Source organism: Eptesicus fuscus, chromosome 20 (genome assembly GCF_027574615.1).
Source record: "Eptesicus fuscus isolate TK198812 chromosome 20, DD_ASM_mEF_20220401, whole genome shotgun sequence".
Lineage (NCBI taxonomy): Eukaryota > Metazoa > Chordata > Mammalia > Chiroptera > Vespertilionidae > Eptesicus > Eptesicus fuscus.
Window position 1 is genome coordinate 11,045,874 of NC_072492.1, and position 24,660 is coordinate 11,070,533.

General features: G+C 51.4%; 5 protein-coding genes, 2 non-coding genes and 1 pseudogene across 9 annotated transcripts; 1 reads left to right on the forward strand and 7 right to left on the reverse strand.

Annotated features, from left to right (window-relative positions):
- Positions 1-50: 50 nt before the first annotated feature.
- SOX15 (SRY-box transcription factor 15) lies at positions 51-2,064 on the forward strand. Its single transcript, XM_008153511.3, has 2 exons — positions 51-989; positions 1,680-2,064. Exons 1-2 carry the CDS (start codon positions 457-459, stop codon positions 1,843-1,845), a joined length of 699 nt encoding a protein of 232 aa, XP_008151733.1. The 5' UTR covers positions 51-456; the 3' UTR covers positions 1,846-2,064.
- Position 2,065: 1 nt separating this feature from the next.
- Positions 2,066-5,673, reverse strand: MPDU1 (mannose-P-dolichol utilization defect 1). 2 transcript variants are annotated; one of them, XM_008153510.3, is made up of 7 exons: positions 5,539-5,673; positions 4,128-4,193; positions 3,818-3,950; positions 3,404-3,489; positions 3,164-3,282; positions 2,911-3,021; positions 2,066-2,785 (listed from the first exon to the last, which is right to left on the reverse strand). In XM_008153510.3, exons 1-7 carry the CDS (start codon positions 5,639-5,641, stop codon positions 2,663-2,665), a joined length of 741 nt encoding a protein of 246 aa, XP_008151732.1. In that variant the 5' UTR covers positions 5,642-5,673; the 3' UTR covers positions 2,066-2,662. The 2 variants fall into 2 exon arrangements, with proteins under 2 accessions (XP_008151732.1, XP_027984174.1); XM_028128373.2 differs by lacking the exons at positions 2,066-2,785; positions 3,164-3,282 and having other exon boundaries at positions 2,907-3,048; positions 3,376-3,489.
- A 1,712-nt stretch (positions 5,674-7,385) lies between these two features.
- Positions 7,386-9,340, reverse strand: CD68 (CD68 molecule). The gene is made up of 6 exons (XM_008153514.3): positions 9,194-9,340; positions 8,681-9,105; positions 8,411-8,530; positions 8,217-8,289; positions 7,929-8,099; positions 7,386-7,708 (listed from the first exon to the last, which is right to left on the reverse strand). Exons 1-6 carry the CDS (start codon positions 9,240-9,242, stop codon positions 7,575-7,577), a joined length of 972 nt encoding a protein of 323 aa, XP_008151736.2. The 5' UTR covers positions 9,243-9,340; the 3' UTR covers positions 7,386-7,574.
- Positions 9,341-9,829: 489 nt separating this feature from the next.
- On the reverse strand, positions 9,830-15,760 carry EIF4A1 (eukaryotic translation initiation factor 4A1). Its single transcript, XM_008153515.3, has 11 exons — positions 15,677-15,760; positions 14,293-14,341; positions 13,700-13,832; positions 13,171-13,310; positions 12,069-12,237; positions 11,629-11,738; positions 11,314-11,457; positions 11,089-11,226; positions 10,904-10,993; positions 10,567-10,646; positions 9,830-10,473 (listed from the first exon to the last, which is right to left on the reverse strand). Exons 1-11 carry the CDS (start codon positions 15,697-15,699, stop codon positions 10,329-10,331), a joined length of 1,221 nt encoding a protein of 406 aa, XP_008151737.1. The 5' UTR covers positions 15,700-15,760; the 3' UTR covers positions 9,830-10,328.
- LOC114227080 (small nucleolar RNA SNORA67) lies at positions 10,723-10,863 on the reverse strand. Its single transcript, XR_003613176.1, has one exon. It is a non-coding gene; the product is annotated as a small nucleolar RNA SNORA67 (small nucleolar RNA).
- LOC114227087 (small nucleolar RNA SNORD10) lies at positions 11,831-11,952 on the reverse strand. Its single transcript, XR_003613182.1, has one exon. It is a non-coding gene; the product is annotated as a small nucleolar RNA SNORD10 (small nucleolar RNA).
- LOC114227084 (small nucleolar RNA SNORA48) lies at positions 12,801-12,945 on the reverse strand (annotated as a pseudogene).
- Positions 15,761-16,608: 848 nt separating the features above from the next.
- SENP3 (SUMO specific peptidase 3) lies at positions 16,609-24,549 on the reverse strand. 2 transcript variants are annotated; one of them, XM_008153518.3, is made up of 11 exons: positions 24,292-24,549; positions 22,741-23,460; positions 21,157-21,396; positions 20,948-21,059; positions 20,448-20,595; positions 20,285-20,332; positions 19,820-19,897; positions 18,009-18,146; positions 17,762-17,845; positions 17,607-17,657; positions 16,609-17,144 (listed from the first exon to the last, which is right to left on the reverse strand). In XM_008153518.3, the coding sequence occupies exons 2-11, from the start codon at positions 23,447-23,449 to the stop codon at positions 17,034-17,036; spliced, it is 1,719 nt and encodes a 572-aa protein (XP_008151740.1). In that variant the 5' UTR covers positions 23,450-23,460; positions 24,292-24,549; the 3' UTR covers positions 16,609-17,033. The 2 variants fall into 2 exon arrangements, with proteins under 2 accessions (XP_008151740.1, XP_054565505.1); XM_054709530.1 differs by having other exon boundaries at positions 17,058-17,144; positions 17,607-17,682; positions 24,292-24,547.
- Between the last annotated feature and the right edge of the window lie 111 nt (positions 24,550-24,660).

A 24,660-nucleotide genomic window follows, 5' to 3' on the forward strand; every position in this document is an offset into this window, starting at 1 on the left:
GTCGTTAAAAGCTGTTCCCGGGCCTGACTCACCCACTAAGGCCAGGTGCGAGTGCTGTGGTACCCGGGCTGCGGGCCCAGCCTCAGCTACAACACTAGAGTCTGAGCAGGAAGTTTACGGCCTCCACCAGAGACCGACCAGCCCAAGGTAGGAGCGGGACTGGGTCTGGCACTGCACCGCAGCAAGAAAAGGCGAAAGCAACCTGCCCTGTACGGACAGATTTTGCACTCCCCTCTCCTACAGGGAACAGGATTAATCCGGTAGGGAGCGGGGGCTCCAGAATAAGGATTCCGAACTTGGGGACGAGATATATACTTTTTAAGGACACGAGATTCTCTAGAAGGACTCCATACTAGGAAGACACTTCCATTTTAAGGATACAGAGTTTGGGGATCACCGTTTCGCTTTCGAGGAGAGGGCGTGTAGGCGCCCTCTTTAAGGCTTCCCTCCATCCCCATGGCGCTACCCGTCCTCTCACAAGACCAGGCTTGGAGCCTGGAACCTCCCACTCCCACGGCCCCTGCCTCCTCATCCTCGGGCTCCCAGGAGCGGGAAGACGCCGAGAGCCCCGTGGTCTCCGGGGGCCTTCCCTTGGAGAAGGTGAAGCGACCCATGAACGCGTTCATGGTGTGGAGCTCCGCTCAGCGCCGCCAGATGGCGCAGCAAAACCCAAAGATGCACAACTCGGAGATCTCCAAGCGCCTGGGCGCGCAGTGGAAGCTGCTGGGCGAGGACGAGAAGCGGCCATTCGTGGAGGAGGCCAAGCGGCTGCGGGCCCGACACCTGCGCGACTACCCCGATTACAAGTACCGGCCACGGCGGAAGACGAAGAGCGCGGGAACTGGGCTGCCCCATTTCGGCCAGGGAAGCGGCGGAGTGGCTGTCAGCGGGCCGGTCTGGGGCCCAGGATACGCTACCACCCAGGGGAGCAGAGGCTTTGGGTACCGGCCCCCCAACTACTCGACATCCTACTTGCCTCGAGGTTTCATGTAAGTGGCTGGGAGCGGGGGTGAGGAAGGAGATGCCGTGTCCTCCCTCCCTGAGGCTAGATGGGGCACATATCAGAGGGCCTGGCTGACAAGGGGCCTGAACCCACCAAAGCGGAGGTCACCCCTTTGGGGATTTGAGCACCATTGCCAGCACCCCCAGATCTTTGGGGAGGGTTCTGGCGGCCCAGGGTTTTCCTGGAGGGCTTTCCCATCAGCCTGGCAGTGGGGGCCCTGCAGGGGGAGAAGGGGGCAGACTACAGGCCCCTAGATGTTGACCTTGTTCCTGTGACCTATCTGGATTTCCTGCCATCGCCCTCCTCCATCTCCCCCCATCCCCCACCCCCACTTCTGGCCCTGATGTGACCTGACTTCCTCTCAGCCCCCAGGGCAAGGAGAGGCTAATCCCAATTCTACCCCTTTCTGGCCTGCTGCCCCAAAAGAGGAAAACAGGCGCACAGCACGCAAGCTCGCTGGTGAGCCTGCCCCAACAAGGCTGCCCTGCTCTCTAAGCTAGCTTTGGGTCTGGTTCTGGACCTGAAGTACCTAGTGGGGCCCAAATAGCCAGGGATGGGTAGGTTCTATTTGTCTACCCAGAATGGGTCAGACCTGCCCTCCCATGCACACTGGGGACCCTGCCTGGCATCACCAACCTAGGAAAGTGCCCTCTAACCCGTATTTCTCTCTTTGCAGCTCTTCCCACTCTAAACCAGAGGCCTCAACGTGCTCCCTCCATCAGAGTAACCCTAGACTCCAGGGGGAACTGCTCCCCCCCTATAATCCCTATCCACCCCCAGGCTCTCCTACTCCCTACAACCCTCCCCTCTCAGGGGCCCCCATGCCCCTGGCCCACCTCTAATAATCATGGGTATGGACCTCCCAGGAAGGGCTCCAACCTCTTTTTCACCCAGAACTATCCCCCTACTTCCAAACTGCAAACCCTTCTTTTGCACTGTTAGACCACAGTTTAGAGGAGGCCTGTGGTCCAGTCCCCTCCCCCGCCCGCCCACCCCCATCCAGTGGGAGCAACACAAATTTTTATATTTTTTGTAGGACAAACACGGTTTTGTACAATTAAGCCATGTCTCTGCGTCTTTATTGCCCCATCTCTGTTCCCCCCTCATTACAACAGGAACCAGCATCATCTCCACTCCCTTTTGCCTGGACCTGCCAGAGCAGGAACCTCCTCACCCCACCCTGCGGCCCTGACTGAGTCATTCTTCATCCCCCTTCCCCTGCCTCCCCCCCAGCACTGGGGTCCAGGAGACAGTCCCAGCCAGGCTGGGGGAGGGAGGCAGCCATAAGCCTCTAGTTCCTTGCACTGTCCAGGCTCTGTCCTCTTAAGGCCAAAAGGGAAGTGGGGAGATGGGAGGGCAGGGCAAGACTTGCCCAGAATAGGTAAGTAGCTAGAAATTGCTAAAAAAAAGAAGTTCATCAAATGGTTAAATTAATTAATAGTGCATACACAGGACAGTGCACAATCAATATCAAACGTCAGCCTGATAATCTGGGTCTACCATCTATGCCTTTCCACGGAAACAAACTCTGGCTCAAAAAGGTGCATCTGCAGAGAAATGGGGAATGATTAAAAGTCAGCCAGCAGGCTGGCTCAGGACCCTGAGGTTAGGTGGATGAACAGAAACATGGAATGGACGCCAATAGCCGGCTCAGCCCTATTACTCCTTTTTCTTCTTGTGAGGAGCCTTTACATTCCAGTAGAAGAGAAGCTGGGCAGCAATAAGGCCGTTACAGAGGGAAGAGACCACAAAGGTTCCAGCCATGAGGGGATCTCCAGTTTCCTGAATGTGAGAAACAGCTAGGGTCACTTTTCAACACCCCCAAAAAGGTCCAGAGACCAGGCAGCTTTAAGTCCTCAGGTGGGAGGTAAGATGTTTTAGTGCCCCCTAGAGGGAGGTGAACTCACCTGAATGGAGGTGAAGATTCGGGCCAGGGAGCCCCCAAAGAGCAAAAAGACTGTGATGGCTGAGAGCTGGCCCGTGTGCCCATTGCGGTAGTTGGTGGCTGCCTGGAGCAGCTAGAACAGGAGTTGAGACCCTTTGTTCTATCATCTGAATTCTTCCCATGTTCCCATCAGATTCCCCCCATTCTCCTCAGTCTAATATTCCCACACAGCTTCCATTCTGCTCAATATTTCTTTCCTTGCTCCCAGTACGCACCTTCCCCACCACCACAGAAGGCATATTGGAGGCCTGGAGTATGGTGATCACGGCCAGGGGCATCAGTGGTGAAAGTAGTATCAGCAGGACCAGAGCGTAACCCACTAGGAAAGCCACACCTAGGAGTCAGAGACAAGGAGTCCTCATCAACCTCAGGAGTCCTCTGGCTTCCCCATGCCTGAGTTCCAGCCGGCAGGGCTCTCAGGAGTCACAGCCTGCTCTTGGGTAAATCCCCAGCACCTTTCACAGTTTGTCCTCTGTAGTGCAGGACCAGGAAGCAGATGGTGATTGTCTGGAGCATCAGGAATAGTGCTTCACCCCAAGAGCTGCAGAGTCAAGAGTTGGAAGGAAGAAAGGCGGGCCTGGAAAGAGGCAGGAAAAGCCTCCATAGCCCATCCATCTGGGGACACAATTATCTGATTACTCCCTGTCCTCCACAGCCCTGCTGGTTCCTACCTCCTGCCTCCCAGCACCACCACCGCCACCTCTGATTGACTCACTCTGAATCTAGAGCATCTATGCTCAGCTCCTCTCATCAGCTCCATAGGTGATGACTATTTCCAAAAGGGCTTACGCTTTTCCTGCCCTTTTACCACCCTAACCCCACTAGAGTTGTGGGTATTTACCTTTGGGGATAAAGGGCAAACCCCTCACCTGAAGGGGAAGTTGTTGACAATGCTGTAGACCATGGTCCCAGTCAATGCCACTAGTTCGAGCATTACTGACTGCAGGCTCAGCCCTTCAGCACTCTTGGCTCCAAGGATTTTAAACACCTGAGGCAGTTTTACTGAGAAAGGATGAGAAGGGTATGGGTGAAGAGCTGATATCCCTTGGAAGCACAACACAACAGCTATTGAGAAGCATGTTAACCCCACTTCTGGTTAAGGGATTCATCCAGTTTATGGCATTTTAGTACTCAATCTCCATCCACCCAACAGCAGGAAAAGGAAGATGAAATACATACCCAGAAGTGACCCAGCTACAATGCCCAGCCCCAGGCCTTTGCTGATGAGAATCTTCAGGCAAGGGACTGGGAAGAGAAAAAGGGGTAAGCAGAGAGGAGATCTCTGGAACCCAGGCCAGGGTTTTCAGGAGACAGTACGGGCCTATAGACTTAAAGCACTTCTGTGGCTGCCACTGCTCCCTCAGACTGGGACATACCCACACAAGGAAGCCTTGGGTTGTCTGGAGGCAGGTGAAAAGGCCTGGCCCTGACTGCTCCAAATCATATGCTAAGATGAAGTAACTTTTCAAAACAGCTTTCACCATTCTTTCTCTCCAACCCAATTTTCCATTCCCTGAAGATTACATCTAAGCTCCTTGGTCTTGCCAGCCATGAGTGGCTCAGCTGGTTGAGTGTTGTTGCGGATTTGATTCCAGGCCAGGCCACATACCTGGGTTTCGGGTTTGATCCCCAGTCGGGGAGCTTATTGAAGGCAACTGACCGGTGTTTCTCATACTGATGTTTCCCTCTCTTCCTTCCTCTCTCTAAGCATGTCCTCAGGTGAGAATTAAATAAAATAAACTCCTAGGTCTTACTTCAAACGCTCTCCCTGTATAAAGCTGAACAATGCCCAAGAGGACTCCTCTCCTTTATTCCCCTTCACTAAGCATCTAGGGGCGAGCCACTTGGGTCTCGTCTTTACCATTCATCCCTGACTGAACCCGCTGTTCCTGGTCCTTCCCTTCCAGGGCTTACTTTTTTGCCCGGGCCACCCACATTTTCTCCAGCCTTTGAGTTTTCTTCTCAAGGAGCTTGGCCCAGTGGGTGTCAAGATTCTCTAGGGTCGTGAATGCAGCTAAAACAAAGTGTTTCAGAAGCACAGTGGGGTGCCATGAACCGAGGGGCAGACTGGGAAAGCTTCCCAAAATGTCTGAGTTCTCAGATGGGCCTTGCTGTGGAATTGCCTCGTAGAAAGTTGAAGGAAGTCAAGTTATTCAAAAATTAGACCATGAACAAACGTGGGGGCTGGAAGGGAAGCATCATCAGGATGGCAGAAACCTTTGGGGGTGCCGCTGAAGGCCTGGATTCATGAGGCCTGCAATCAAATTTGGCCTTGCTCCTGAAGGTATAGTGATCAATTAAAGGTTGGAACTATTGGATTATATTTTAACTTCGTTTTATAAAATTTGAGTCTTTTGGCCTTCCGCTTTCTAAAGCATAAACTTCAGAGAATTACTTCCACCCGGAGACCCTCCCCCCCCTCACCCCAAAATGGCGCACTCTCTCTACGGAGTCCGAGCCACTTCCGCCCCTATCAGAAGTAATTTCCGCCCAGCAAGCCATGCAGTAGTCACCGCCATCACTTAGTCCGTGGTCACGCCCCACTTTGGCGCTCCAGCAGAACTTTGATCAAATGCCGAATAAAACTCACCGTGAAGCAAATCCCACTGGACGAAAAATTGGTCGTAGCATTTCTCAGGTAAAAGAATCGGCACCAGCACCCGTTTGAGCAGCCCGTCAGCTTCGGCCGCCATATTGTAAAGATCGTTTCCGCCAGTTCCTTCAGATCCTCATGGGCCTACGGTGCGCATGCGCGCTCTGAAACCCCGCCCCCTGTCTTCCGTGACCGAGCTGGACCGCCCCTGTGCTCCGCTCTTTCTTAGCGTGAAATAGGTCTCGTCCAGAGACCACGTTTTAGGCCCACCCTCCCTGCTGTTTGAATTTTAAAGCAGGCTAAAGCTGTACGCCTGCGCACTTCATTGTTTTGCACCTTTGTTTACCCTTCCAGTTTGGGAGCAAGATTTCTCTTCCTGCTTTTCTCCGCTTCTCCTGCTCGGCGCCATCTTATCTTCTCCCTGCTGACTTGACTGTTCAAAATTGAGAGAGGAGCTGAGTCTCCAAAATGGCGTTGGATGGGGGCGCTGTACCTCTCTAGCTTTTGTTCTCTCGGCGTCTCTAGTGGGAATGGCACTGGCGGGAGCAGGAGAGCCTGCACCAGGAAGCCGTCTACGGACTCGCGGTGCGGTCAGGGCCCATGCTTCTCCCTCCTCTTGTTAACCCAGGCGCTGGCGAATGGGTGAGCCAGCAACTGCTGCTCCGGGACAGTGAAGCAGAAGAGGAGGAGGTGGGGAAGACGAGACCATTTTCAGGGAATGGCACTCCTGCCCCCTGCGGAGCCCAGCCCTGGCGGGTTCCCTGAAGCACAGGCAGGGCCCTGTGAGTTCCCCTCCACCGCGCTGGCCAGAGGGCGAGCTCCTCTACCTTTTGTGACCACGTTCTGAGGAAGGGCTTAAGCAAGGCTAAATGGCCAGCAACTCCTGTCGGGGAAAGGGCACCTTGGACTACTTGGCGGGAGTGATGCCCTCTGCCACCCAGCATTGGGGCAACTAACCCTGGCCACCCCGCTGGTGGGACTGGCCTTGCTCTCATGCCACAGTCTGCAGGTCGTAGGGGATGTCTGTGAGAAGTGGTGGGGCTCTTGGGACTCTGCCACAGGGGGGCTGCCCACAATGGGGTGGTGGGTCTCTAGGTCCCAGGGGCTACTTTCTGTAGCGTAAAGGCCTCCTACAACTGGAAGGGTCCCATTCTGGCCCCCAGCAATTGCACTGGAGAGAGAGTGGCACTCAGTGATGGTGCAGGCTGTCTGGCAGGCCCTTTTGTAGAATCTGGGCACAGGCTGCCCCAGGGCATCCACCCACCACCACTTGGAGCATCAGGGTTGGCTCCCTGGGCGGCCCAGGCTGGAGGTATGTTGTTTCCAGGAGCACAGCGGGAATTGGATGTGGAGGTTGTACCCACAGCTCCCATTGTTGATGAAACCTTTTGCAGGTGAGGTAGCATCCTAGGTGCAGTAAGGGTTTAATCAACATAGTGGGCGAGGCAGGCATTCTTGTTGCTAAGGAGCCACTAGCACATCCTTTGGAAACAAAATGACACAGGTGTGACCTTGTCGCCCACACTCATTGCTATTGCTGCCTGCTTCACCTGTAATTGCATATAAGGGTCAGGAAGAAGGCCTCCAGGATGGGTGACTACTGGATTGGAGAGGAGGAGCTGGCGCAGCCAAGGGCCCCAGAATGAGGAAGAGAGGTGAGCAGATTCAACACCAGCTACACCAGGCTTTGGGGGATGAACCCATGAGGGTATTTGGTCACACGTTGACATTTTCATCCCTCCTCACCAGCTCCCTTAGACTCAACCATGTAACGCATGGAAACCATTATGGCAAGAAACTCATGGCTTTTAATCCTGGCAGGAAGGACAAGGAAAACCAAAGACAAAGATTTGAGTAGGCTTTACTATTCTCCCATTGGGGAAGGGGGAGAGGGAATGTCATATTTAATAAACACCTCCCTTCAGTTCTCCCAGTTGCATTATCTTTGATTTTGTTCTTCAAGACCGAGAGGGAAGGAAGATAACTTTGTCTCTGAGTCAGCTGAGTGGTGCCCTGGGCGTTGGGACAAAGGCTCAGAGGGGCTGGTAGGCGGGTGAACGTCTCCGGGAGATGCAAAAGATAACAAGCACCAAGGTGAGGAGGCCGAGGGCGATCAGGCCGATGATAAGAGGCAGCCATGTAGATTGGTCACTGGGACAAGAAAAACCTGGCAGAAAGATAGGCAAGTATCACAATGGTGGTGGTGGGATAAAGGTGGGAGGAAGGAATATGGGGGCTGTTACAGAGTACGTAGGCAGTTGGTGAGAAACTCACCTAGATGACAGCAATGAATGAAGAATGGGTAATGTAGAAGGGAGGGCAGTAGCCTGGAGTAGGGGCTTTTAGTGCAGTGGGAGAGTTCTAGAAGGGAAGAAGTTAAGTCTTACTTGGCCCAAAGGCCCCTGTAGGGGTTAGGTGAGCAGCTTGTAGCTTCAGGAAGAGCAGGTCGAGGTGGAAAGCTGGTGAAAGAATGATGCTTGCATTTCTGCAACTGAAGCTCTGGCCCAACGGGGCTTGGAGTTCTCGAAGGGATGAATTCTGAACTGAGAATGTCCATTCTGAGAGAGTGAGGAAGGAAGGGTCAGCTCTATATCCACATCCCCACCCCCCAGCTTAGGTCCCTTTAGGAATCCAGACATCTAGTGCAAGTGATGAGAAAGGGAAGATTAACTCACGGGTTGCTTGCGGGAAGGACACATTGTACTCCATAGCCACATAGTTCAGGTAAACAGTGCTCTGCAGTGGTTCCTGCAGAGGCGACCAGGAAAGCTCAGGGTAATGGGGGAGTGGTGTTCATGTCCCAGAGGGATGCGGCAAGGGATCAATAGGGAAAGGACACTTGGAGAGTGAGGGATGAGGGGTGAGGTACCTGCTTGAATCCAAAGATGAGCTGTCCATAGGGGAATGAGAGAAGCAAGTGGGGATGGGCACCCTCACAGCCTCTCTGGGGCGTGGTTTTGTTAGGGTTCAGTACAGAGATGCCCCAGGCCTGTGGAAGTTAAAGATAAGAGTCATAAGGCTACACAGCTGTGCCATCTAAAATACCTTTCTTTCAACCCCACCCTATATTGGTCCCCTTCTCTACTCTTCCTTCCTCCCTTCTGAGCCAGTCTTATCCCCCTATCCCTTTTAGCTTTACCTCTCTTCCACCTTGGGTTGGGTACAGAATTCGAATCTGAATCTGGGCTTGGAGACGGACACAGGGCAGGGAACCATTAGTCCAAGTGTAGTCTCCTACAGCTGCCTTGGAGCCTGGGCTGGGACTTGGAGAGGGTGGAGGTGGTCCTGGGTGGGGCGAACTGGTGAAGGATCCTGGACTGGTGGCGGTGCTGTTGCTTGTTGGATGAACTGTGGTATTCCCGTGGCTTGTCATGGTGACAGGATTGTGAGTGGCTGTTGTGGGCCCATGGCTGGTGCCTGTGGTGGTGGTGCTGTGGCTCTTGGTAGTTCTGTGGCTGGTTGTTCCAGGGCTTGTTGTGCTCTCTGTAGCTGTAGGCGTCACCGTGAAGGATGGTAGCAGAGTGGCAGATTTCTTATGAGGACAGTCCTTCCCTGTCCCCTGGGCTTTCAACCGAAGAAAGACTGGTTACAACCCAGGGACAGGCTCCTTCCTGGGGGGCCCTCTCTCCCTGTAAGTCCCTTTTTTCCTTACCTGCTAGTAGGCCCAGCACAGCCCCCAGGAAAAGCACAGCAAACTTCATGGCGGAGCAGCCGGAGTTCTTGGTAGTGTATCGCCAGCTTACCCAGTCTACCCTATTCCCTGCCTCCTTTTGGAAAAGGAGGAAATGGAAGTCTTTAACTTCCTGTAACTAAGCTAACCCTGCCCCACAACCTGACTCAGGGACCTCAGCCCCAGCCACCACTTAGTCATTGCCACTAGAGGATTGGCCGAGGCTTCACCAAAGTGGGAGTTGTCAGAATCCAGACCATCACGTGGGGAGAATGAGTTAAGCATTGATCCTTGGGGACCCATTTGTCTACCTCAACAAAACCCAAAGGTTCTGGCAAAGGGTTACAGAACCAGTTGAAAAGCAGCCCTTCTGATTCCCAAAGAAAATGTTTCCCAGAAAACATCCAATGTAAAAATCCAGTTACCAGTCTATTTCCCCCTCCACCCATCACTTCCTCTTGGTTGAGACATGTGAGGCACTTGTGATGGTGATTGCCCAACCCTACACAAGGGTCACACTCACTGTTAAATGATTATAAAAGGGTAAAATATCAGCTGGGGGGGGGGGATATATACCCCATAGCAGGTGGGAAGGGGAAGAAATGAGAAGCCCAAACAGGCAGTTTCCAAGTAATTTTATTCAGAATTTTGTTTCCTGAATCAATAAATACTATACAAAACAATGTAAAAATGGCTACTATTTTTTTCTCCCCTGCTCCCCCCCACATGGGGACAATCCCCTGGGCCACCTAACTCAAGGGTTCTCCCTCCAGATTTGGTCCAGTAAATGAGGTTGAGTGACATAGCCCCCTTGAAGAATCATTTTCAGAGGAATTTGGCTGGAGCAGGGAGTTGACTAGGTTAGGGAAGTGGATTAGTGTTTTTGGGAGAAGAGACGGCGCCTGGGGCATGAGCCTACCCCAAAGAAAAGGGTATCTAAATTGTTCACGGTTCCTTCTTTGCCTCAAAAAGTGACATTTATTCAAAGGGAAAAAAAAAAAAAGAAAAAAATTGACAAGATGTCCATCCCTTGGCTCCCTTCCCTCCCCCCTCCTGCTCCTCCTCAGCCTGCCAAGGACTGAGAGCCCTGGCTGGGATGAGGTAGCAGGTCAGCCCCTCAGATGAGGTCAGCAACATTGAGGGGCATCTCCTCAATGGAGGTGTTGTAGAAGGTCTCAATGTCTCGAAGAGTCCTCTTGTCTTCTTCTGTCACCATATTAATAGCCACACCCTTACGGCCAAAACGTCCACCCCGACCGATTCTGGAAAAGAAGGACACCTTAGGACACGGCACACAGAAAACAAGTTTCAGCCCAGCGAGGATTGGGCGTGAGGGGCTGGGTAAATGCACTCACCTGTGGATATAGTTTTCCCTGTTGGTGGGAAGGTCATAGTTGATGACTAAAGAAACCTGCTGCACATCAATGCCTCTGGCCTATGGCAAGAAAATATGACAGCTTCAGCATGTGAGTGAGAGGAGGGGGTAAACTACCCAGAAGGAACTGGAGTATACATGTAGGCAGCCAAAGGCAAAGGAAATGATGTGTCACTTTCTCCCTTGAAAACCTGAGGCATGCCAGATTTTATTCCAAGTTGCTACTTTCCTGAAGAGGGGCACTATTAGTCCCCTTGGAGAGGGAATCACCTTGGTTTCTCCCTTCAGTTTTTTGGTCTAAATTCCCTCTTACTCACCAGCAGGTCAGTGGTAATCAATACTCTGCTAGAGCCAGAGCGGAACTCCCTCATGATTACATCTCGTTCCTTTTGGTCCATATCTCCATGCTAGAACAGGAAAGAGTGTAGGCACATTGGTTCTGAGAACTGGCTTAAGTGGGCTACTGACTCACACACTGCTGGTTAATAAGGGGAAATCTCACCATGGCAGAGACGGTGAAGTCTCGGGCGTGCATCTTCTCAGTGAGCCAATCAACCTTTCTTCGAGTGTTGATGAAAATGACTGCCTGGGTGATGGTGAGGGTTTCATATAAGTCACACAATGTGTCCAGCTTCCACTCCTGGGGGTGAAGTTGGGGAAGAAAAATCAGTCAGGGGGCTATACCCAACAACTTACTATCAGGTCCGCCTCCTGCACTGGGCCCCACCTCTCTTTCCACATTGATGTAGAATTGGCGGATACCCTCCAGAGTCAACTCTTCCTTCTTGACAAGAATCCGAATGGGGTCCCTCATGAACTTCTTGGTCACCTCAAGCACATCAGAAGGCATTGTAGCCGACAGCAATACCACCTAAGGGGAAAAAATAGCAAGCCTAGGATAAGATGTTCCATTGCCACCTAAAACAAGCTAGTGCATAAAAAGGCTGGAGATTAGAATTCTCTGGCACCTCATTCTTGTTCTATCACCCCAACTCCAATCTAAAAAGGATCAGCCATAAAGGCAAGACTAAATGTTTCTCACCTGGGTGTTGCTGTTCAGCTTTTGGAATATGTCATAGATCTGGTCCTTGAACCCACGGCTTAACATTTCATCAGCTTCATCCAGTACAAACATCTTGATGTATTTGGGAGCTACGGGGCGGGGGGGAAGACAACTGGTAATCAGGTTAACATGAAATATGCTTAACTTTTCCAATAAAGAACCAGAAATGGATAGGTGGTCTGCTCTCAGAATTCAAATTTTGATCCTTTGCCAGGCCAGACAATAGCCCTGGGAAGTAGAACACTACCTGGGCCGAGACAGGGAGCCAGGCTCAGATGACACGCATGGGGTTCATCATAGAGCAACTCTTTCAGGGGGAAATGAGCTTCATTGACAACAAGACTGTGGCCAGTGGAAAGATTGGGAAAGCATGCAGAAGAGGCAAGTGACCTAGAGGACCAGAAGATTAAGATACTCACACAGGTATCTGCGATTAAGCATGTCAAACACACGTCCTGGGGTGCCCACGATGATATGGGGAGCTTCCATCTGCAGCTTCTGCACCTCTGCACGCACGTTGGTACCCCCAATGCAGGCATGGCAGGAAGCACCCATGTAATCTCCTAAAGCCATGACTACTTTCTGTATCTGAACCCAGAAAAAGACAGATGCTCATATATATTATTAGCCACAATTGTGCCAGGCCCCATTTTAAGTGCTTCTCATGTTTTATTTTTTTCCAACAACTTATATGCACTATTATTAAAACTCACTTTTCAGGCGAGAAACAGGCAGGTTAAATGCATCTAAGATCACACTGACAGTTAAATGGCAGAGACTCAGGATTTGAACATTCTGGCTCCTGAGAATACATGATTCACAGTAACTGCCCTCTGAAATAACCCCCACATTACCACACTAGACCCCCATCTAATTTTCTGAAAGCAAACAGTGACCCACTTATTATTCTCATAGCACCCAGTTTTATGTGCAAATAACACATATCCATGCCACAAAAACTATGTGACATGTTCACTCTTAATGGAGCTGTGCTACAACTACCTACTTACTGTTATCTAGAAGTTACTAGAGCAATCACAGCTCCACACAAACTTTAAAACTACATCCCTCCTAAGCCTGTTAATAATAATCTACTTATGAGACCAGTGTTTCTGATCTTTCCCCCTCCAAGACCTAGCAATTATCATTTTTTATGTGCCTCAGGCATGAAACAGCTCTGGCCACCGACACAGGCATCAAGCTAGGATGAACTAAGGACTGTACATCTGCTTTGTCCCTGATTGATATAAGAGCAACATCACCAATCAGATGTCTCCTTGCCCATTGCCAGGGGGTTTGTCCATAAAACAGCTGCCAGACTTGCTCAGCCAGCCAGGCTCCACCCAGAAGCCTTCCCATTTGACTCAGGAAATGGGAGGAGGAAATGATGTTTATTATGTTTGGGTAGATACCGAAGTTCTTCCAAGGTGGTGGTGATGGGGGAGCATCCTCAGTTTTTGGATTGTGCTAATTATTTCTAAATCAGTCTTTCAGGGGAGGAGAAATAAACTACACACTCACCTGCTGTGCCAATTCTCTAGTAGGTGCCAGGACCAAGGCCTGAGTGGCCTTTAGATCCAATTCAATCTGTTGCAGAATCGAAATGGCAAAAGTGGCTGTTTTTCCTGTCCCAGATTGGGCTTGAGCGATCACATCATAACCTACAATCAGGAGGAAGACTCGATATGGTAGAGAGCATACACTCTGGGGTCATGAGACATTCAAGGCCTTGCATAACACTATCAATAATCACCTAATAGTTATGTGCCAGGCACAAAGCATTTCAGACTTCACTCTACCACAACCAGTACCTTAATGGGAACAGATCTGGTCACTAACTCATTTAGTACTGCATGAAATAGGCTAGAAATATAGCTGCAAAGAGGAAGTTATGAGCTGGCTAAAATACTATTAAATCACAGACCAAAAGCCAAACTAGTGTAAATAAAGGAGTTATTTTGTCCCTGGCTAATATGAGACAAGTACCCCCAAACCAGGTGCAACCCTACCCTGGGACAGTTCAGAACTTGTTTTGGAGCAGAGATCTTACCCTTGATACAAGGAAGAATGGCTCGCTGCTGGATGGCAGAGGGCTTCTCAAAACCATAGGCGTAGATGCCACGGAGGAGGGACTCTGAGAGGTTCATGTCATCAAAGCTGTCAACGATCTCATTCCAGTTACTCTGTAGGATGCAAAGAAATTAAAGTAGAAACAGGGATCGTACACTGGAGCAAATAGGACCTTGTGCCTGCCCTCAAAAGTTTCAGAGTAAAAAAAATCATCCCCCGCCCCCCAAGGGAAGCCAGAGGAATCTACATTGCCTAGGAAATCACTCTAGGGACCAGTCCACTTGAAAACTGTGAGGCTGGTGGTTCTAGAAGGGATGACGGGACTCAATTTGAATGACATTTCACATATACCCTCAGGGACACAAATATTGTAAACAAATTATTTATAAAAGTTAAGACTCCCAGTAAATAGAGCTTAATTACTTCAGAGTTAGGCTATGCATTAAAGATGAATCCCAGGGTATGGTATTAGTCTTAAGACAATGAACCACCAATCCAGAAACTAGGGGACACTGCCAGTAACAATGCCATTCCCAGAAATGAAGGATAATGGTGATAGGGCTCTATTCTCACCTCGATGACGCCTTCAGGCTCCATTCCATCGGGGCCATTGTCTCTGGATCTGTTGGTTTAAAATATGAGTATGCCGACTGAGGCACGATACAAATCTCGGTAGCCAGCTCTTCCTACCAGCAACCCGCCTTACATGATGTCATCTTCACTCCCTAACCCAAACTCTAGTAGTTACTAGAGACACAGCAGTTACTTTTGTAACTGAATCAGGCCTTTGGCCCTTCCCAGGGAGCGGCTCAGGTCATCCCATTCCGACATGATGGAGTAACTCGCCTAGGAAAATCTGGAGGCCTGGAGGTGGTGTTTGCCGCCGGGCCCACGTGCTTCAGGCCACGCTGCTCCGAGGCCAAGCTAGTGCACCTCCCATCACCGCCCCAGCGCTCCGGAAGTCCCGCCCTTCACCTCCCAGAATCTAGAGTAGGACATCCCCTTCCCCCCACGTCATTGCGTTGGCGCCCTCCCCCACCCCCTGCAGCCCATCTCCCCCCCCTCGCGGTGCCCGGATGTGGGAGGCCGCGGGCGGTGGCGGCCTCGCGCACAATGAGCCCCAGCCGAGCTAGCTAATGGGGAGATTGCACAACACTTAAAGGCGAAGCGGGCTGGGGGAGGGGAGGACATCAGGCCGCCATGTGCTCACTCCCTCGACGACCCGGCGGCGTAACCCCCCCACCATGGAACAACCCACACCCTGCCCGCCCCCTACGCGAAATGGCGTCGCCCTCCCCATACCTCAGGGCGATCACCCCCGAAGGAAAGTGGACCTGCCCATCCGCAGTTTGCCAATTGCCCGGCTTGTGCGGCAAAATGGACCCGCCCGCCCGGTGCCGGGTGGGCTCCTGGCGCCTCACGCGGCTGCTCTTCGGGCTTAGGCTCAGTCCTGGCCGTCAAGAAAACCAGCACCCTGAACGGCCGGTTTCTTCTCCCCCGACCGGTATCTCACCGCGACGCAACGACTGGACGTGAGGACCCAGCCCCCCCCCCCCCCCCCCGGCAAGTGGTACCGCCAGAATCCTGCGGAATCCAGCGCGCGCAGGACCTCCCTCCGGCAGAGGCGACCGGACCGTCCGGCTGTGGGCCACGCACGGTTGCGACCGCCTCTCCCTCCCTTTCCCACGCCAGGTCGCGACCTCCTCTCGCCACTCGGCGCCAGGGCTTGGGCACCGTCTCTAGTCGAGGCCTAACAAACCTCGCGCTCCAGGCTCTGAAAGCCAGGCTGTTTTCGCCTCCGCCGTGGAGCTGCCTCGTCCCTCCCCCAGGACCGGTCTTCCTGGCGTGGTTTCCCCGCAACCCTGTGGGCCTCAGCTTTCCCCACACCCCACCGCGGGGCCCTCGGAAGGGAACGGCAGGGTAAGTAGCCCCCATCTCGAACAAATGCCTTCCTTACCGGGGATCTTGACTCGCAGACATGATCCTTAGGAACTAGGGCGGAGTGCCCGCCTATCGACAACTTATAGAGCGCCCGACCCCGCCCCAGCCATCGCATTGGCTTGGCCGCCTGGGCCCCGCCTGCCGGCGCTCAGCAACTCGGCGTGACGTTAGTTTGTAGGCGCTCTGGCACGTAGCCACCATTGGATAATTTGAGCGCCTATCAAGTTGGTGACCCGCCCCACAGCCTCATTGGCTACTGGGCCCGCCCTTCTCACCGGTACGGAAGTGACATACAGGACTCTGGCCTCGCGGCCAGGCAGCCATCTTGGGGCCCTGCACCTCTACACGTGCGGAGGTGATAGTGTCTCAGTCATGTGGCCTCGTAGGCCCTATCATGAAAAGGGGGCGAGGTTTCAGCCTCCAGGGACTTCCGGGCTCCCGGGACTACCACTTCCCTTTGCCTTCTGCCCCAGGTGTTCTCTGAACCCACATTTTGTTCTCCAGCAGAAATAGACTGGACAAACCCCGGATGTGTTCCAAGTGTAGCAGGGAGGATGGGTCAGGAGCCAAACCCTAGCGGCTGGGAGGACTCCCCTGGCTGGAGAGGAGAGATGGAACAACTGACTTCCGGGCTTAAGAGCATTGGGGTTGCTGTCTTGAATCCTGGCTGGCTATCTTCCCTTAAGTGTCCTGTCCCCCAACTTTAGTACCTCTCAGGCTCCCCTATTTTTGAGGATTACCTCCTCTCCTTCCATCTTTTGCTCCTCTGGGTGGGGAATTCTTTTTGGTAACTAAGACATGGTGTTGGCACTGCCTGAGCCAAGGATGGCAAACTGGCCCCTTGTCTCAAGACCCATGAAAGGGTAGCTAACAGCACTGACTGGAGGAAAGCCTGAAGTAGAGCATATCCCTTAAGTTTGAGGCCCCTTAAGGAAGACCACCACTATGTATCTCCAAAGGATCCTTTATTGACCAGAGCAGGACCGTGGCATTTATATATATATGTAAAAAAAGTTTGAAGATCTGGCAGGCAGTATTCCCTTTGCCCGCCCACCACCCCAGCACAGATTTTCCTGGGCCCACCCATACACATGGAAGGAGGATTACTGCCCCACCCAGGCCACAATAGTCCCCTGCAGACAGAGGGAACAAGGGGCTTTTCCACGGCCACCCCCTGATGTCAGAAAACAAGTATTCTCTCAAAGAAAAAAAAAAAAAAATACAGGAATCCATTAAAACATTTAAATATGAAAAACCAAAGGGAATTGGATGGGAGAGGCAAGAGAGGAAAGGAATTGGAGTTTCTTGGGAAGAAGGGTCTCCCATGTCCCCCTGCCCATTAACGAATGGGCTTGAGGCCTGGGATACGAGGCTCACACAGTGAGTTTGCGGTGACACAGCTCCTTGTAGATCTGCCGACGAAGTTTGGGCATGTCCTGCTGGGTGAAGCTGAATGGCTGAGACAGGGCCAGGTGCTTGCAGTACTAGGTGTTAACAAAGCAGGCCATGAGAACCACCTAGTGAATATCCCCTTAAGTCAGGACCTGTGCTACACATTTCATATGATATCTCATTTGATCTTTCAGAGAACATGCCCAAATAGAAGAGAACATTTCACAAATAGAAGAATCCACGGCCCTGTAGCTTGGGACTCAAAAAAAAAGTCTGACTCTAAATCCAAGGTACTTATTTGGTACATGAAATACCTAGTATTAAGACAAAGAAAACACTTTGCAATGGGAGTGAGGAGGCAGGTCTATGCCAGAGACCAAGGATGAGAACAATGTGGGATGTGGAAGCCAGAAAAGAACCAACGAAACCAGGATTTCTGCATTCTAACACACAAGATTACTCCCTGCTCCACAATTGGCTCTGAGCCAAATAAGGGATGTAGAACAGCCTCCCATCTCCCTCCCAACCCTTTAATTCAACTGTCATCTGCTTACCTGCAACACAAAGGCGCCACAATCACTGTCATTATTCTGCCTGGCCACATTCTAGAGAACAGAAAGAAGGTAGAGCCTTTACCTGGTGACTGCAACTTCTGCCTCCTACCACTATCCCAATCGTTAACTCCACGCCCCTCCCTCTAGAAACTTACCATTTTGAAGTAACCTTTCCAACCTTGATGGAAATCCAGCCGGTCTTTCTTCACTGCCTCTGCCTGTAGATACTTGGCAATATGCTATGCAGATGGAGAAATAGAAGACGTGAACTCATGGTGTGGTGGTCAGGCACCAAGCCCAGGTTGCTTCTCCAGAGACCCCCAAACCCGCCCTTCTGCCTGGAATGCCTTGCCCCTGGACGTCCTTCCCAATTCTACCTATCTATCCCCTTCCCTCACAAACCTTAGGGCAGCGGCGGTTTAGGGTGCGCTGCGAGTCAAAATAGGTGATGGTGCGTCGCCTCACATCAACAGAGATGAGGGACCAGTGCACCTCCAGGTGGATGGGGATTAGCAGCAGCTCCTTATTAAAGATGTCCACCTAAGGAGGCAGTGTCAGAGATCAGGTAAGACAGCACATGAGTCCTGCCTACTGCTGTGAGGTTCTAAAGAATGGAGAAGCCTGGCTGGCATGGCTCAGTCTATGAACCAGGAGATCACAGTTCAATTCCTGGTCAGGGCACATGCCCACCTTGCGGGTTCAGTTCCTAGTGGGGGGGGCATGCAGGAAGCAGATAACTGATCAATGATTCTCTCTCATCATTGATGTTTCTCCCTCCCTCTTCTTTCCTCTCTGAAATCAATAAAAAGATATTAAATTTAAAAAAAAAAAGAATGGAGAAACAGGCAAGGAGCCACATGGGGGAACACAAGACTGCCCCTGGAGTGCGAGGCAAGGCTCAACATCTGATGTCTAGATTCTTTCGTTAGGGAGGAAAGTAAGACAGAGGAAGTGGTATCAGAACACACACGCCACAGCCCAGAATGGCCAGTTATTTTTCACACATTAAAGGCACAAGTGCTTAGCAGCTTAGCACCCAGGCTCAGGGTTCTGGAGCCAGATTGCCAGGGTTCAAAGCCATTCCTCCATTTACTAGCTTGTGACCTTGGCAAGCTACTTAAGTGACTCTATACCTCAGTTCCCTTATCTGTAAGAGGGTGAAAACAGCAGCACCTATATCACCTATTTGTTATGAGAATTTAACTAAATATCCATAATGCACTAAGAACAATGCATGGCACCTAGTAAATGCTGAATCAGTTAACACAACAATCCCTTGAGGATGTTCTCCTGTTAACCTAACAATGAGTTAACTGCAGCTTGAAAAAGTAAAGTAACTGGCCCAAGGTCATAGAAAAAATGGTAGAGGTGGGATTCAAATACAGGTAAATATTTTCCCCAGTAACAGGCATCATCCTTGATTTCCCTCTTTTCTTCATTTCCCACATCCAATCTGTCAGAAAGTCCTATTGTTTCTACTAACAAAACTTATCCTAGATAAAACTACTTCTATTTCTACCATTACCACACTGCTCCAAGTTTCTCTTGTGGACTTCTGTGCTACTCTCCTAAGTTAATCTGCCTGCTTCCACTCTTGCTCCCTTTCATCTTATCATTGAAATAAGAGTTCAAAACATGAGGCACTTCACAGCCTGCTTAAAACTCTTCAATGGCTTCTCAGTATACATGGAATAAAATCTACCCTATCCTCCAGGCCTTACATGATCTATTCTCTGACCAAATTTTGTATCATTTTCCCTTTGCTCACTGTTTCAACCACATAGACCCCTGGTCCTCAAATGTTCTCTCTCATTTTGTGTCCCATGTACTTGCTGCTCCCTTTGCCTAGAACACTCTTCCCCCACATCTGCACATGGCTGGCTCATCAAGTCCAGCTAACAGAGGCCTTCCCAGATCACCCGATATAAAGTTCCCACTGCCCAGGCTACTACATTACTCTTTTTAATTTGTTTATAGCATTTAGCACTAGCTGAAACTTAACTTGCTTATTTATTCTCACCCTATAAAGGCAATAAAGTTTTCCTTACTTAACACTGTATCCTTAGTGCCTAGAATGGTACCTAGCACACAGAAGACATTTGATAAATACTGAAAGATTGAATGAACAGGTTGAGGAAAGAGTTCATAAAAATAGAACTCTAATTCTTTAAAGGCAAGATGTTAACATAAGTAGATGTAAATTCATAACTCACGTTTTTGGTCCACCTTTTCACCCCATCGTAACCCTTGGTGCGGAGTTTATCGTAAAAGAAACTGTTGAAGAAATGCACCTGTGCCAATGATAGAAAAGAGCTGGATGGAATTAAAAACCTCAGGCCTCCAGTGTCCTCTCCTTTCATTATGGCTCTAAAGACTGCTTTCAGCAACCTGCACTCCAATTCACTGAGAGAGAAAAACCCCCAAACATGTTTGTAACTTTATCTTAGAGCTTCCTATCCCAACTTGTGGTTTAGCCATAGGGGAAAAACACTAAAGATTGGGGAAAAGAAACAGATTTGTTAAATTCAGGACCAAGATTATAGATTTGAATTTAACAGGTTACCTTCTACCACCTCTCCCCAGAAACTAGGACCCTCTTTATGTAAAATGGGAGATGAAAGGGACTGAAAAGCTGCTCAGAACTGTGGAAATTCTCCTGGGTACCTGGTTAGGCCTACCTTTTCAGGGACTGTGTCCATGACCAGGTCTCCATACATGTTCATCACCTGGGGAGAAGATGGGAGGCAACTTGCCATGGAGGGTGTGATATGGGTACAGGGGTCTTCCCACGAAGAGGGCCCCAGACACCCTGCTCCCTCTTGGGCCTGTTTCTCTCCTCACCTGGTCATTGAGCCAGTTCTGTCCATACAAGGTCCCCAAGTCATCCATGGTCAGCACATGCCGCTTATAAGTCACTCGGAAGCCCCTCACCATGGCATTGCCTGGCATCCGCTGGTATGACTGGATCAGCTGTAGCACCAGGCCCTTCCTGAGTAGGCCAAGGATGGGGTCACTCAAAAGACAAGGGGGCTAGGGCACACAGAAGTCCCTTCTGTTGTCTAGGATAAGAGTCTAATCTTCCCCCCTTTTCTGGGTCATGGGTCCCTTTGGAGACCTGCTAAAGGCCTACTCCTCAGAAAGAAGCACACCAATACTCAGGTATACACAGTATTTCAGGATTCCGGGTAAAGACCCTCCCAGGCACCTTGCTTGCAGATTACCCTGCTTCAGTTCTAGCATCCTCCTCCTTCCCAAGTACATCCCTGACAGAAAAAGCAGCATTCTCTGCCCACCCCCTAAACCTCAGCCCTCTTCTAAAGGGCATCGCTTTGATGCCTCACCTGGAAGGCGTAGAAAACTCCTGCTGGAAAATGTCCTCCAATTTCTCTACTACCTCATCAGTGCTAAGGGGGATGAGGCTGCCGTAAGTTTGAAGGAATTCATCTAAGATGCCTGAATGCAGGAGGGAAAGAGTACTACGGTAAGACCTCCAGACTCTGATCTAGGAGTCTGTTGAGGGAAAGAGACTAGGTCCTCTAGGGTTCCTTACTCTGCACGCAGGTCACATGCTCCTCCCGCAGGGGGCTATGCTGGCCAGTTTTCTCCCCGAGCCGCTCTGCCTCTTCTGCAGTGTCCAAATCTGAGCTCTGAAAGAGCTCCTGGGCCATATGGTCCCCGATGCTGCACACATTACTGATGAGGATGCTGGCATCAGGGGGTGCCAGACTTCGCTCCCCTTCTGGCCCAGATGGTCCCCCAAAGCCGTTGGGCAGAGTACAAGAGAGGAGGCCTGTAGGGCAGGGGAACAGGATGGGAATGAAAAATTGGTTCAGATCAAAGGGCAATGGGAAGATCAATATAAACTCTTAAGGAAAGGAGACCCTAAAGCATGAGATAAGCATGTCCAAGAGGTTAGATAGGGACAAAGAGAAAGAGTTACTACAGTTAACCTTTGAACTATGTGGGGGTTAAGGACACTACTCACCCCTCACACAAGTATAACTTTTAACTCCCCCCAAAACTCAGCTGTCCCCTAGTATCCGTGGGGGATTGATTCCAGGATCCCTGTGGATACTAAAATTCACATATGCTCAAACCCCTCATGTAAATGGTAGAGCACAATGCATATAATCAGGCTTTTGCATCTGTGGATTCCCAGCTTCGTACTGAAAATAGTCTTTGAGCCCTAGCCGTTTGCTCAGTGGTTAGAGCATCAGCTTGAGGACTGAAGGGTTGCGGTTCGATTCTGGTCAAGGGCACATAATTTGGCTGCAGACGCAGACTCAGTCCCAGGCCCTGGCCCTGGTCAGGAGGCATGTGTGGGAGGCAACCAATCAATATGTCTCTCTCACATCGATGTTTCTCTCTCTGTCTCTCCCTCTCCCTTCCATTCTCTCAACAACAAAATTATTTTTTTTTAAATATCCTCAGGTGAGGATTAACAAAACAAAGTCTTTGATTCATGATTGTTTGACTCCCCAGATGTGAAACTCACAGACACGGAGGGGCAACTCCAAATATAAGTGGACTCACACTGTTCAAATCTGTGTTAAGGGTCAACTGTACTCATAGGAGAAAAGCAAGACTAGGGAGTCAGAGAGATGCACCTAACACAGTACCTGACATATAGCAAAGGCTCTCAAAAAGTAATTAGTAAAAACACCGCCTAAATTGTTTAGCGTGAATCTCCAAAAGAGAAATATTCTGAATGAGAATTTCACACACAATCATATAGGTGATGTACACTCCATAACTAAGAGATCCCATCCCACCACTATGAGAATGGCACCCTCTGGAGATGCACCCGCAGGGCCTTTATCCTCAAAGACTGAATGAAGAGGGATTTCAAGAGGACAAGATGGACTTTTCTAAACCATGTCTCCCTTTTTCATCTATGCACAGAATGAACACTTACTTTAAGGATTCTGTATCCCAGCCTTGACTACCTCCCCTTAGTTCCTGCTGAAAGTGGGGCTTAAGACATTTCACAGCTATTCTGGACACCACCACCACTACCCTTGCCCTCACTCTGCCATCCTACTTTCCTTAGGCCGTTTTCATCACAGCAAGAGGCTCCTGGTTCTCCAGAATCTTAGCCCTCCCGACCCCTTCCTCCACCCTATTCCCACCTTACCCGAGTTAGGGTCCAGAGGAGACTTTGGAGTCCACCTTAATCCATCTTCCTCCATGGGGGGCCCAGAGGGCACTGGTGGAGACCCTCTCACCCCATCCTCAGCCATGAGAGCACCTAGCAGACCCAGCCGAGGGGGAGGTGGCCCCCTGGGGGAGTCAAAACGACAGCAGGGGGATGGCACCTGTGGTGTCGCACCCCCTTCCTGGGGTGAAAGATGGTTCTTGGGGTGTGCAAGGCTCCGCCGCCGGCCCCGGTGGCGCCCCCAAAGCTTCCAGTGGAATGTCAGCGAGGTGCTTTTTGAGTAGAGCAGCATCTGGAAGGCTCTCATAGCTCTGCGACGGCGCTGTGAGCAGGTTTTTCGATGAGTAGGGCGGGGAGGGCGAGGGCGCTGGATGGCTCCCAGCTGACCCCATCTGGGGGGCAGCCTCCAAGCTGCCACTTCCTCTTCCTCATCTTCATCCTCCTCCTCCTCTTCTTCCTCTTCACTAGCTGAGGCATCAAAAGAAGGCCGAGGGACAGGGAGGCGTCTGGCTGGCACTGTGGTCCCTGACCCAGGATCTGGCCCAAACCCTCCACCTGATTTGAGTCGAGGTTTGGGGGGTGGGGGCCAACGAAGACGCTCCCGCCTAGGGCTTGAGTAAGCTGGAGCTATGCCAGGTCCTGAAGGCTCAGGCCCCCAAGACCCGGTCCCTTGTATAGTCTCTTTCATCTTCCAGTAGCCTGTAAAACAAAGGAGTGTCAGAATCTAAACATTGTTTCCCAGATCCTGCTTTTCTTCCTCAGCATGCCTGCTCTGGAATCAGAGGCAAATAAACTAGGATTCAGAGAAATGCAAAAAAGAAAGAGGGGGATAAAAGCAAAACTAACTTCATATTTTCCTGGTTAACATGGTCCACAAGGGACCCTTTAGCAACTGTGCCATCATCTCTCCCCTACCCAGATAGAGGCAAAGGAGAATGGCTAAAGCAGCAGGCCTTAGGGATCCTATTTGGTCAAACCCAAAATTTTCAGGCTCTACTTCGCTGTTTTAATACCACCAGGAGTGTCCTAATTGAGCCTAATGAAGGATATGGCTCAGCCGGGGAATACTGACATGGTACATGAGGAGAACACAACTTCCAAAAGGAAACCGTGGTCTAGAGTGGGAAGAGTTCTCTAACACCCTGGAATGAAGTGGGGGAGAGGGAGCATGCTCAGACCGTCTCAGGAGGGACTAGGGATGCCAGAGCTATGGTTCAGGTAGTAGGATGTAATGACAAGGGAAGCATGGTAAAGGAAACCGAAGGAGAACCAGGCGGCCGCTTAAGCACCCGAATCACGGCGCTGGGGAAAAACGGAGCCGAGCGAGCCAGGCTGGCCCAGCCCCCTCTCCTGCTGTCCCCGGGGACCAGAATGCGTCCCAGCAGCAGCACCGTCCTACAGGCTCGGACTGCTCAGGGCGCGAGGGCCTGAAGAAACCCCTTCAAGGGCCTCGTGAGTCCCGGTTAGGTGGGAATGAGGTCCAGGAATGGCCGGGTCAGGGCTGGGGGGGGAGGGAAGGGGCGTCCTCACCGGGAGCGGTGAAGCCGGACTGACGGGCCCGAGGGCGGGCGTCTCCGGCCTCAGGCTTCCCGGCTCATCTCTCCGGTGACGGCGGCGGCCCCGCCACTCCTGCTGTCTTCAGGCGTAGCCGTCTCAATTCAGGATTCCAACGGCTCTGGGCCGCGCGCCGCGCCGCCGAGCCGCCCCGCCGCGGCCGCCTCTTGCTCTGCTTCAGCTTCCACCTCCACCACCTCCCCCTCCTCCTCCAGTTTCCCCTCCCGCGAGCCCCAGGCCCACCGGCGGTGGCGGCGCACAATTACTACGTCACACGCGGCGAACAGCGCCGGCGCGGCCACCACGCGCCTAGTCCCGCCCACCCAGGGACGTAGCCGCCACGGG